Here is a 12,833-nt window from a genome sequence, read left to right on the forward strand (position 1 = left end):
TGCAACACGTTTTCGGTGCACGTTTTCTAATCACAGTTTCAACACGCCTTTTCAATGTGTGTTTTCGAAGAGCTTCTTTGACGCGCATTTTCGCGGGTTTTTTGCAGCGATTTTTTCAGCACGTTTTCGCAGCTTGTTTTCGCCACGTGTTTTCGAGGCACGTTTTCGGCGTGCATTTTCGCATTGCTAATTCGAAAACTTCTATTGGGAACGCGAGTCTGAAAATGAAAACGAAAATCAGAAACGTAAGGAAAAAAATTAAAGAAAAAGGGTCTTGACCCGACCTAACCCGGGGAAAAATGGGTCTCGACCCGACCCGACTCGACCCGCTCTTGACCTGACACGTTCAAAATTTCTGACCCGTTTAGACCCGGAATCATTCAAACTCAAACTCGTTTTGACCCGACCCAACCCAACCCAATCCGATTGCCAGGTGTAATTATATATATGTTTAACAGCAAAAAGAAGTCTACTTTGACTCATACAGTGTGGTCTAATTGACTATTATTTTTTGAGTGACATAAAAATTATACGCACTTCAGTGAGTACAGGCTCATTATATGGAACGGATCAATTCTTAAATACGAGTTCTTGATTCAGAAAGACACCTACTACTAATGCCCCATTTGGCTCATGAAATTTAATGAAATTCCGGCAGAATTGAAATTGTATTAAGACACGATGCGTGTTAAAATTAGTGCAACATAATCCCTTGATTTATGGGATATTATAATCCCTTGATTTATGGGATATTTTCAATGCATACACATGCATAGATTATATTCGTATCTTATTGCTTTATTTGCTCATTTAATATTTTGTAGGATATCTTTTCATGATTTTTCATAAAGATGTTTGTCATCTAGTTTTTGTTAGTTTCTATTGTTAGGTATGCATTTAATATGCATTATGATTTTTCTTTTATTTAAGCACGTGTTGGTGTATCATTTGTAATCAATCGAATAGACATTTTATTTCCAGTTGCTTGTTTCATATATTATACTTTGTTTACTAAACTTCAATTTCTAGTAAGTCTTTAATTATTTTATGGTATCTAGAGCTTGATTTTAAAATTAATCTTTGTGTGTAAATACTCAAAGTTACAAAGGTAAATTCTTACTATCAAAAATGGAAGTCTCAAATGTAAACAACGGTGGTATGATCAACGGTATGGAAAGACTTGTAGGCAACAACTACAAGTATTGGAAGATGTGTATGGAAGCTTATCTCCAAGGTCAGGACCTATGGGAACTTGTGGACGGAAGTGATGCCATAATTCTCGTAGAAACTCTTGAGCAATGATTGTCACGAAGAAAATGAAAGATCAAGTGTGGGAAGGCTCTCTTTGCGTTGAGGACATCAATTAGCAAAGAGTTCATAGAACACGTTCGTGATCTTAACTCGCCAAAGGAGGTTTGGGATACTCTTGAGAAACTCTTTACCAAGAAGAATACCGCACGGTTGCAAATCTTGGAAAATGAGTTAGCAATCTCAAGACAATAAGGTATGCCAGTTTCTGAATATTTCTTACGGGTCAAAACTCTTTGTTCTGAAATTTCAGAGATTGATACAAACGAGAAAATTAGTGAATCTCGGTTGCGAAGATATTTAATTCGCGGTTTGAAGAAAGAGTACGTTCCGTTCATAACCTCTATTCAGGGGTGGGTGAAAGGACCCGTCCTAATCCACCTGGACGAAGTCATCAACATTTGGTCCCATTGCGATGATCGGCTCCAAGTAATGTCCTTATATTGAGCAAATGCACAGCAGAAGACTTAATTCGTACCTGAGAATAAACATGCTTTAAAGTGTCAACCAAAAGGTTGGTGAGTTCATAGGTTTATCATAACAATCATTTCAATATGTTAATAGACCACAAGATTTCATAATCATAAACATAATACACTCGCAAGTGTATGTAAAGCATTCTAAGTGGTTGAGCACTTGGTAACCATACTTAACATTTAATCAACGTCGCATATTCCCTTTATTATGAAATCTCACTACACCGTACCAAGTGTAGTCACAAAAACGAAGTACTGTGCAACCGTTGAATACTGGTCGTCCAGTCCGGTTGGGGTTGTCAGGCCCGATAGATCTATCAACAGGATTCGCGTTTACAATACCCATGTAAATAGTAGTTACCAAGCTACAGGGAAATATGCCAGTGGTACAACTCAACGTAGAATATATTTTTAAGTACTTGTGTCTATTTTGTAAACATTTATAAAAGCAGCGCATGTATTCTCAGCCCAAAAATATATATTGCAAAAGCAATTAAAAAGGGAGCAAATGAAACTCACTTTTGCCTTGAAGGTATTTAATTCGACTTGGTCTCCGATAGATATCACGAACCTAACCATATATATAATATATCAACATATTTTCTTTTTAAGTAATCGTTACACACACACACACACACACACACACACACACATATATATATATATATATATATATATATATATATATATATATATATATATATATATATATATATATATATATATATATATATATATATATACTTTTAATACTTTTAATATTTTCTTAGTCCGTAGTTAGCAGTTCGATGTTAGTGGTCCACAATTAGTTGCTTAAATAAAATAAATAAAGACCCCATCGTATTCGTATTGATCAGAATTAATCTCGACCCATGGTACCATGTTGTCAAATGACGTGTTGCGAACATAAAGTACCGTGTTGTCAAATGACGTGTTGCATACAATCATGAGGTCTTATGATTAATCTTCTCGTGTTGTTTACGGGTGGTCCTGAAATATATAAAATCAAATCATAAGTAATTATATATAAAATATCATATTAATTAGAAAAGATATGATTAATTTACTTTTTCTCCAAATATTTTCGTAGCTAAACTAGCTTCGGATACCCAATCTTGTTTTAGTCGTAGTTTCTTCATTACAACTCCGTTTTTGTTGGTTCAACTTGCCACTTCCTTGGATCGAGTCAAATTTTAAGAATATGAACTGAAAATACCTTAGTTTGTATTCGAAATCATAGGTTATAGGTCAAACTTTGGTAAAACTTATGAAAGTGATCATTTTCCATCATAAAAACAACATTTAATGATCATTTTTCTAAAAATACTTACACTTTGAGTTAAACCATGAAATTTTTATGTGTTGACATATTCATAAGAAATATCATTTTTCCAAAACATGAACTTCCAATTCAAAGTTCAAGATGGTTTTTAATTATCCAACCCAAAACAGCCCCCGGTTGCACTCCGACGACGTAGATTCAGTTTTTAAGATGTTCTTTGTAAAACCAAGTTATATCTTGTTAGGTTAGCATATCATTATGATATATTACAGGTCTTGAAGTGTTTTAAAAGTCAAGTTAGAAGGATCTATTTAGTTTGCGAACAAGTTTGAAATCATTCAAACTATGTTCTTATTGTTAAAATTTTATACCACAAAATAAGATAGCTATATGAATATGAATTGAATAAGATTATGAACAAGGTTACTACCTCAAGTTACTTGGACAAAGTTACTGCAAAAGATAAGAAATAATCTTAGAATTAAAGAGTGGTGGAGTTAGATCAAAAGGTTGGAAGTAAACTTCTTCAAATGGGTGGTTATTTTGATATGTTCTTGAAAGAGTTTTCTTATGATGTTTAAGGCTTATAATTGAAGCTAAATGATGGGGAAAATGCTTGGAGATGATTAAGTATGAAGTTAGGAGTATTTTGAGAGAGAAATGAGGGTGTAGGTATGAGAAAATGGAGTGAAGAAATGGTGTTCATTTATAAAAACGTTTTTAGTTTATAAAGAAAGAAAAGGATTCCTAATTTTGTTTTCTTAGTAATAATTCATACTACTTGACAAATCCTAGTTACCTCATATCTAGGGCAGTAATAATGTTGATTAGGATGTTGATTTGATGTGTATATACCAATAGTAAATACGTATAGAATCTGGGTATGATACGGGTACATATACCCTAGATATACGTATAGAAATCTTGAGGAAACGGAACGAGAATTCAAATATAGCTATCTTTTGTGAATATACTTATATTGTTTTATGTATTTAAGTCCTTAAAAAGTGATTAAATACATTATATATACGATACATGTATAAGCATTATAGATTATAAGTATATATATCAAAGAATGTTACGTATAGTTATCGTTTTGAAAACTTAAGTTAGTAGTTTCAAAATATACTTATAACTCATTATCATTAGTACACAATGAGATGTTAAACCATCTTTAGATCATGTTAAATATATATAAATACATATATATACATAAACGTATAATTATCGTATGTTATATAGTTCGTGATATCATCGGTCATATTGGACGGTCAAACGTTGTGTAAAACTCTTTTCAAAAACACAAGTCTCAACAATTTGGATTGCTTATCATGTTGGTATGGTTTAATTTATGTAAATATTAATCTCATAAGTATAATTTGGTCGGAAAATTCCGGGTCATTACAGTTGGCTACTCAACCTTCGGTTGAAGAATTGGAGAATTTACTCTCTAATCAAGAAGCTTTGGCCAAGCAAATGGTCAAAGGATTTGAAAATGATGCGGTATTATTTTCAAAAGGGAAGAACTTCAAGAAAGGTTCTTCTATCAAAGAAAAAGAAGAAGAGCAAACTAATTATAAAAGTAACTATGAGAAGAAACCTCCCACATGTTACAAGTGCGGGAAGGTTGGTCACATCAAGAGATATTGTCGTTCTAAAGTCACAAAAGCAAATGTGGCTTGTTCAAGCACCGATGATGATGAAGTCAAATGGGAGCAATGTTTTACCGTTGATACGGCTGTTAAAAAGAATCAATGGATTATTGATTCGGGTTGCTCTCATTATGTGACCGGTGATGGAACTCTTCTTCATGACGTTAGAGATCACAATAAAAATCGAGTTGTAATCACGACCGACAACTCAACTCATCCAGTTAAAAAGGAAGGTAATGCTATTATTGATGTTAATAATAATACTTTTACTTTGGAAGATGTTTATCTTGTTCCTAAATTGACCAAGAATCTAGTTTCGGTACCTCAAATTACCGAATCTGGAAAACATGTTCTTTTTGGTCCAACGGATGTGAAAGTCCTTGAGAATGTCAACGAGATTGTGGGTGATGTTCTTTTCACGGGAGAAAAGAAAGGTTCTTTGTTTGTGTTGTCCGCAGGTGAGGCATATGTGAAGAAAACAAGTCAAACCGACAACGGAGCTATTTGGAATGCTAGACTAGGCCATGTGGGATATCAAATGTTGCAAAAGATATTCTCACATAAGCTAGTTGATGGAATTACTCAATTAAAGAATGTTCGTGAGGAAGTAATATGCCAAGGATGTCAATATGGAAAGTCACACCGACTTTCATATAAGAAGTTAACAAATTGAAAACAAGGTTTTCTTGACTTGATTCATACGGACTTGATGGGGCCAACAAAAACACCAAGTTATAGTGGTCATTTCTATGTAATGGAGTTAATTAATGACTATTCTCGGTTTACTTGGGTGAAATGCCTAAAGGAGAAAAGTGAAGCCTTATCAAAGTTCATAGAGTTCAAAGAAGTGGTAGAATCAGAATTTGGGAGAAAGCTAAAAGCTCTTAGGAGTGATAATGGTGGAGAATTCATGTCAAATGATTTCTTTACTTATTGTAAAACAAATGGTATTTCTCGCCAAATGACTTGTCCGGATACTCCACAACAAAATGGAGTTTCAGAAAGAAAGATTGCTTACCTTGTTTCAATATGCTTAACTTGGTTACATGACAAAGGGTTGCCTAGGGAGCTATGAGCGGAAGCACTTCAATGTGCTTGTCATGTGTCTAATCGGTTACCATCTTGGCCAGGTAGACAGAAATTATCTTTTGAGCTAGCTTATGGTCAAAAGCCAAATGTAAGCTATTTTAGGGTGTTTGGTTCTATTTGTTATGTTCATGTTCCAAAAGCTAACCGAACCAAACTTGACCCAAAAGCTCGAAAATGTATTTTTGTTGGTTATGATTCTCACAGGAAAGGTTGGAGGTGTATGGATCAAGAAACAAAGAAGTTTACCACTTCAAGAGATGTGGTATTTGATGAAGTGTCTTCTCAATTCTCTGAATCAAGCAAAAATGATGAAGAAAATAGAGATTACAAATTTATGTTTTCTAGCTTCGACACTCAAGAAGAAAGTGAGAATGATGGTGTTTCTCAAACTCAAGAAGATACACCTAGTGAAGAAGTACCAACTCAAGTTAGAAGGTCAACAAGAGAAAGGAGACAACCAAGACATCTAAGTGACTATGAGGTGAACACAGTCACAACTTATTTCTTTTCAGGTGGCTTAACCGAAGAACCAACATGTTATGAAGAAGCTAAAGATTCTCCGAATTGGAGAAAAGCAATGCAAGAGGAGATTAATGCATTGGAAAAGAATGAAACTTGGGAGATTGTCAAGAAACCGGAAGCATGTAAACCGGTTACTTGCAAATGGGTCTACTATTTGAAGAAGAACTCAGATGGAACCATTAATAGGTTCAAGGCTCGGTTGGTGGCTCGTGGCTTTTGTCAAAGTTATGGGCTTGATTATGAGGAAACTTTTAGCCCCGTGGCTAAAATGGTAACGGTGAGAACAATAATCTCACTAGCGGCTTACAAAGGATGGAAATTGTGGCAACTTGATGTCAAGAATGCTTTTCTATATGGAGAGCTTGATCGTGAGGTGTTCATGGAATAAACTATTGGGTTCATTTCAAATCTATTTCCAGAATATGTGTGCCAGTTAAAGAAAGCTCTTTATGGCTTGAAACAAGCTCCGAGAGCTTGGTATGGTAAGGTTGCACAATACCTTGTCTTTTGTGGTTTTAAGATTTCTGATGCGGATTCTAGTTTGTTTGTAAAGAAAGAATCAGGTTTCCATGTTTTGGTGTTACTATATGTTGATGACATGATTATCACCGGAGGAAACGAGTCAGAAATCTCTCGTTTAAGTGATGATCCTTCGGTTCATTTTGAAATGAAGAATCTGGGGGAGATTGGATGTTTTCTTGGCTTGGAAGTTGATAAATTAGAAAACGGGTACTTTATCTCTCAAAGGGGTTATGCAAGAAGTCTCTTGGAACGTTTCAACATGGAGGAGTCAAAGCCTATGACTACTCCAATGGAACCAAACCTCAAAATGAAGAAAGATCAAGGAAAAGAGCTCAAGGATGTGAAGTTGTTCTGAAAAATGGTTGGAAGTTTGATCTATCTAACCATCACAAGGCCGGAAATTTCTTACTCGGTTGGCATTATTTCACAATTTATGCAATGTCCAACTAATGTTCATCTTGATGTAACAAAAAGGATCCTTCGTTATGTGAAAGGATCAATAGGCCACGACTTGTGGTATAAGAAGTGTGATAATATTTTGTTAAATGGTTTCGTGGATGCAGATTGGATGGGAGACGCAAATGATCGCCATTCAACTTCGGGTTACTATTTTAACATGGGTTTCGCTGTTATTTCATGGTGTAGCAAGAAGCAAGATGTTGTTGCTTTGTCAAGCACGGAAGTGGAATGCATAGCTGCAACAATGGCGGCTCAAGAATGTACTTGGTTAAGAAGATTGATTGGTGACATACTTGAAAAAGTAGATTATGTTGTGAAATTGAAATGTGACAACGAAAGTGCAATCAAGCTTGCTTCAAATCCTGTGTTTCATGCCCGTACTAAGCATATATAAATGAGATATCATTTTATTCGTGAAAAGGTTCTTAGCGGGGAGATCGAGCTAGCAAACGTAAGGACAAATGCTCAAGTAGCCGATATCTTTACTAAAGCTCTAATGAAAACCAAGTTCATGGAATTTCGAAAAGCGTTGGGGATTTTTGATCGAGAGTTTGCACTAAGGGGGAGTGTTAAAATTAGTGCAACATAATCCATTGATTTATGGGATATTATAATCCCTTGATTTATGGGATATTTTCAATGCATACACATGCATAGATTATACTCGTATCTTATTGCTTTATTTGCTCATTTAATATTTTGTAGGATATCTTTTCATGATTTTCCATAAAGATGTTTGTCATCTAGTTTTTGTTAGTTTCTATTGTTAGGTATGCATTTAATATGCATTATGATTTCTCTTGTATTTAAGCATGTGTTGGTGTATCATTTGTAATCAATCGAATACACATTTTATTTCCAGTTGCTTGTTTCATATATTATACTTTGTTTACTAAACTTCAATTTCTAGTAAGTCTTTAATTATTTTATGGTATCTAGAGCTTGATTTTAAAATTAATCTTTGTGTGCAAATACTCAAAGTTACAAAGCTAAATTCTTACTATCAAAAATGGAAGTCTCAAATGTAAACAACGGTGGTATGATCAACCGTATGGAAAGACTTGTAGGCAATAACTACAAGTATTGGAAGATGTGTATGGAAGCTTATCTCCAAGGTCAATACCTATGAGAACTTGTGGCCGGAAGTGATGCCATAATTCCCGTAGAAACTCTTGAGCAAGGCGAATCACGAAGAAAATGGAAGATCATGTGTGGGAAGGCCATTAAATTCCGTGAACCAAATGGGGTCTAAGTGTCTTTAATTCCCCTGCTGCTATAAATCCTATGTTATATATCTACACAATCTGAAACACTCACATAGCACTTGCACCTCCCAGGCTCCCGTCATACTGCTTTACCTAAGCCAATTCTCTTCCGATGCCTATCCAAGTTATACAATAAAAATGAGGTGAGTCAGCAATTATTATCAGGTCTGGTAGCAAAACCTATTTTCAGTTGACCTACAAATATGTGATTTTAGAGGTTAACATGGATATATATGATAAAATCCCTAATTTAATCTAGTGTTTATGAGAAATGTAATTCAATAATCGAAGTAAATTTATATGAAAGCACTTTACACGTGACAAATGTTATCAAAAATCGAAGTAAATTTTTACGAGAGCACTTTTGTAGTTTCTCCTAGATTCCGCACTCTCTTTTCTCCTCATACTTTTCCCATGAGAGTAGTTATAATTACAAATTTATTCTTTTCTCTCCATCATCATCTCAAGAGCATGAGTCCTTCATGAACATCATCTCCATGGATGAACTTAGTCCTTCAATTCTTGATTAAGCCTGAATTTGACTATTGTTCTCTGTTTCAATTGATGGGGAATGTAAATCAGACACCTCAATGCAGTCTACACCCTGATCAAAAACAAATTGAAGACCAACAACAACAACAACGACAATTATCATCATCATCATCATCATCAGTGTTAAAATATTGGTGCAAACAAAATTTGAAAATAAAAGCGCCACTAAAAATGAGTTAAAGTGTTGCACGAATTTTGCAGATTTCGGTATGCGTGAAACACACAAATGCGGCGCATCCCTTCACTGATGCGGCGCATCTCTTCACCAAAATGTCCCGAAGGTTTTAAATGCGGCATTTCAAAGGGATACGATGCATCACCACAAATAGATGCGGCGCATCTCTATGTGATGCGGCACATCACTAGCTGATCAGCTGACAGGCTGTTAAAGTTAACCCGATTTCTTTTGATTATTTTGGTGTATTGCTTTCTTGTTGGCATACTTTTGCCCATGTTGTGTGATCTATTTCCACATGTATGTTAGGTGTAAACATCCTTTAATGGTTGGCTTAGGTGTGTGTTTAATCATTATGTTTGTTCTTGATCTAGTATTTAAGCAAGTGTATTTGTATCATTTGATTTAAGGAAAACCATTCACAATACACAATCAGTTTCATATCTATTGTTCTATATTTTGTTTACTACATTTTCATTCATAGCATGTTATTAGTTGTCTTATGGTATCAAGAGCTTGGTTATAAACTTGGTTATAAGTTTAGTCCTAAGTTAAACTTTGTGTGCAAATTACTCAAAGTTCAAACAAAATCCTTGCAAATCAAAGATGGAAGTCTCAAATGTAAACATTGGAGGTATGGTCAATGGAATGGAGAAACTTGTAGGCAACAACTACAAGTATTGGAAGATGTGTATGGAGGCTTTTCTTCAAGGTCATGATCTATGGGAACTTGTGTCCGGAGGTGAAGCCATAATTCCCATAGAAACTCTATAGAATGTAGAGTTAAGAAGAAAATGGAAGGTACGATGTGGAAAGGCTCTCTTTGCATTGAGAACTTCAATTAGCAAAGAGTTCATTGAACATGTTCGTGATATTACTTCTCCAAAGGAAGTATGGGATACTCTTGAGAAACTCTTTTCTAAGAAAAACACCGCAAGGTTGCAATTCTTGTAAAACGAGTTAGCAATCTCAAGACAAGAAGGTATGAGTGTTTCCAAATATTTCTTATGGGTCAAAAATCTATGTTCTGAAATTTCAGAGATTGATGACAAAGAGAAAATTAGTGAAGCTCATTTGCGAAGATATCTAATTCGCGGTTTGAAGAAAGAGTATGTCCCGTTCATAACCTCTATTCAGGGGTGGGCTACTCAACCTTCGGTTGAAGAATTGGAGAATTTACTCTCTAATCAAGAAGCTTTGGCCAAGCAAATGGCTAAAGGATTTGAAAATGATGCAGTTTTGTTTTCAAAGGGAAAGAATCACAAGAAAGGTTCTTCAAGCAAAGAAAAGGAAGAAGAGCAAACTAGTTACAAAGGTAACTATGAGAAGAAACCTCCTACATGTTACAAGTGTGGGAAGGTTGGTCACATCAAGAGATATTGTCGTTCCAAAGTCACAAAAGCAAACGTGGCTTGTTCAAGTAACGATGATGATGATGTCAAATGAGAGCAATGTTTTACCGTTGATACGGTTGTCAAGAAGAATCAATGGATTGTTGATTTGGGTTGCTCTCATCATGTGACTGGTGATGGAACTCTTCTTCAAGACGTTAGAGATCACAATCAAAATCGAGTTGTAATCACGGCCGACAACTCAACTCATCCGGTGAAAAAGGAAGGTAATGCTATTATTGATGTTAATAATGATACATTTACTTTGGAAGATGTTTATCTTGTTCCTAAATTGACCAAGAACTTAGTTTCGGTACCTCAAATTACCGAATCCGAGAAGTATATTCTTTTTGGTCCAACGGATGTGAAAGTCCTTGAGAATGTCAAGGAGATTGTGGGTGATGTTCTTTTCACGGGAGAAAATAAAGGTTCTTTGTTTGTGTTGTCCGCAGGTGAAGCTTTTGTGAAGAAAACAAGCCAAACCGACAACGGAGCTATTTGGCATGCAAGACTAGGCCATGTGGGATATCAAATGTTGCAAAAGATATTCTCACATAAACTAGTTGATGGAATTCCTAAACTCAAGAATGTTCGTGAAGAGGTGATATGCCAAGGATGTCAATATGGAAAGTCGTACCGGCTTCCATATAAGAAGTCAACAAACCGAAAACAAGGTTTACTTGACTTGATTCATACGGATTTGATGGGGCCAACAAGAACACCAAGTTATAGTGGTCATTGCTATGTCATGGTGTTAATCGATGACTATTCTCGGTTCACTTGGGTGAAGTTTTTAAAGGAGAAGAGTGAAGCCTTATCAAAGTTCATAGAGTTCAAAGAAGCTGTCGAATCCGAATTTGGAAGAAAGGTAAAAGCTCTTAGGAGTGATAACGGTGGAGAATTCATGTCAAATGATTTCTTTACTTATTGCAAAGCTAATCGTATTTCTTGCCAAATGACTTATCTGGACACCCCTCAACAAAATGGTGTTGCGGAAAGAAAGATTGCTTACCTTGTTTCAATTTGCTTATCTTGGTTACATGACAAAGGGTTTCCTAGGGAGCTATGGGCAGAAGCACTTCAATGTGCTTGTCATGTGTCTAATCGGTTACCATCTTGGCCAGGTACACAAAAATCATCTTTTGAGCTAGCTTATGGTCAAAATCCAAATGTAAGCTATTTTAGGGTGTTTGGTTCTATTTGTTATGTTCATGTTCCTAAAGCTAACCGAACCAAACTTGACCCAAAAGCTCGAAAGTGTATTTTTGTTGGTTATGATTCTCACAGGAAAGGTTGGAGGTGTATGGATCAAGAAACAAAGAAGTTTACCACTTCAAGAGATGTGGTATTTGATGAAGTGTCTTCTCAATTTTCTGAATCAAGCAAAAATGGTGAAGAAAATAGAGATCACAAATTTATGTTTCCTAGTTTTGACACTCAAGAACAAAGTGAGAATGATGGTGTTTCTCAAACTCAAGAAGAGGCACCTAGTGAAGAAGTACCAACTCAAGTTAGAAGGTCAACAAGAGAAAAGAGACAACCAAAATATCTAAGTGACTATGAGGTGAACACAGTCACAACTTGTTTCTTTTCAGGTGGCTTAACCGAAGTACCAACATGTTGTGAAGAAGCTAAAGATTCTCCAGATTGGAGAAAAGCAATGCAAGAGGAGATTGATGCATTGGAAAAGAATGAAACTTGGGAGCTTGTCAAGAAACCGGAAGCATGTAAACCGGTTACTTGCAAATGGGTCTACCGTTTGAAGAAGAACTCGAATGGAACCATTAATAGGTTCAAGGCTCGGTTGGTGGCTCGTGGCTTTTGTCAAAGTTATGGGCTTGATTATGAGGAAACTTTTAGCCCCATGGCTAAAATGGTAACGGTGAGAATAATAATCTCACTAGCGGCTTACAAATGGTGGAAATTATGGCAACTTGATGTGAAGAATGCTTTTCTATATGGAGAGCTTGATCGTGAGGTGTTCATGGAATAACCTATTGGGTTCATTTCAAATCAATTTCCAGAATATGTGTGCCGGTTGAAGAAAGCTCTTTATGGCTTGAAACAAGCTCCGAGAGCTTGGTATGGTAAGGTTGCACAATACCTTGTCTTTTGTGGTTTTAAGATTTCTGATGCGGAT

At 35.6% G+C, this 12,833-nt stretch overlaps 1 protein-coding gene across 1 annotated transcript; it reads left to right on the forward strand.

Annotated features, from left to right (window-relative positions):
• Window positions 1-7,209: 7,209 nt before the first annotated feature.
• LOC139854602 (secreted RxLR effector protein 161-like) lies at window positions 7,210-7,704 on the forward strand. Its single transcript, XM_071843901.1, has one exon. The coding sequence runs from the start codon at window positions 7,210-7,212 to the stop codon at window positions 7,702-7,704; it is 495 nt and encodes a 164-aa protein (XP_071700002.1).
• Window positions 7,705-12,833: the final 5,129 nt, after the last annotated feature.

Source organism: Rutidosis leptorrhynchoides, chromosome 1, assembly GCF_046630445.1.
Source record: "Rutidosis leptorrhynchoides isolate AG116_Rl617_1_P2 chromosome 1, CSIRO_AGI_Rlap_v1, whole genome shotgun sequence".
Lineage (NCBI taxonomy): Eukaryota > Viridiplantae > Streptophyta > Magnoliopsida > Asterales > Asteraceae > Rutidosis > Rutidosis leptorrhynchoides.

Coding starts and splice junctions, on each gene's coding strand:
- LOC139854602 (XM_071843901.1), top strand. CDS start 7,210: ATGGTTGGAAGTTTGATCTATCTAACCATCACAAGGCCGGAAATTTCT.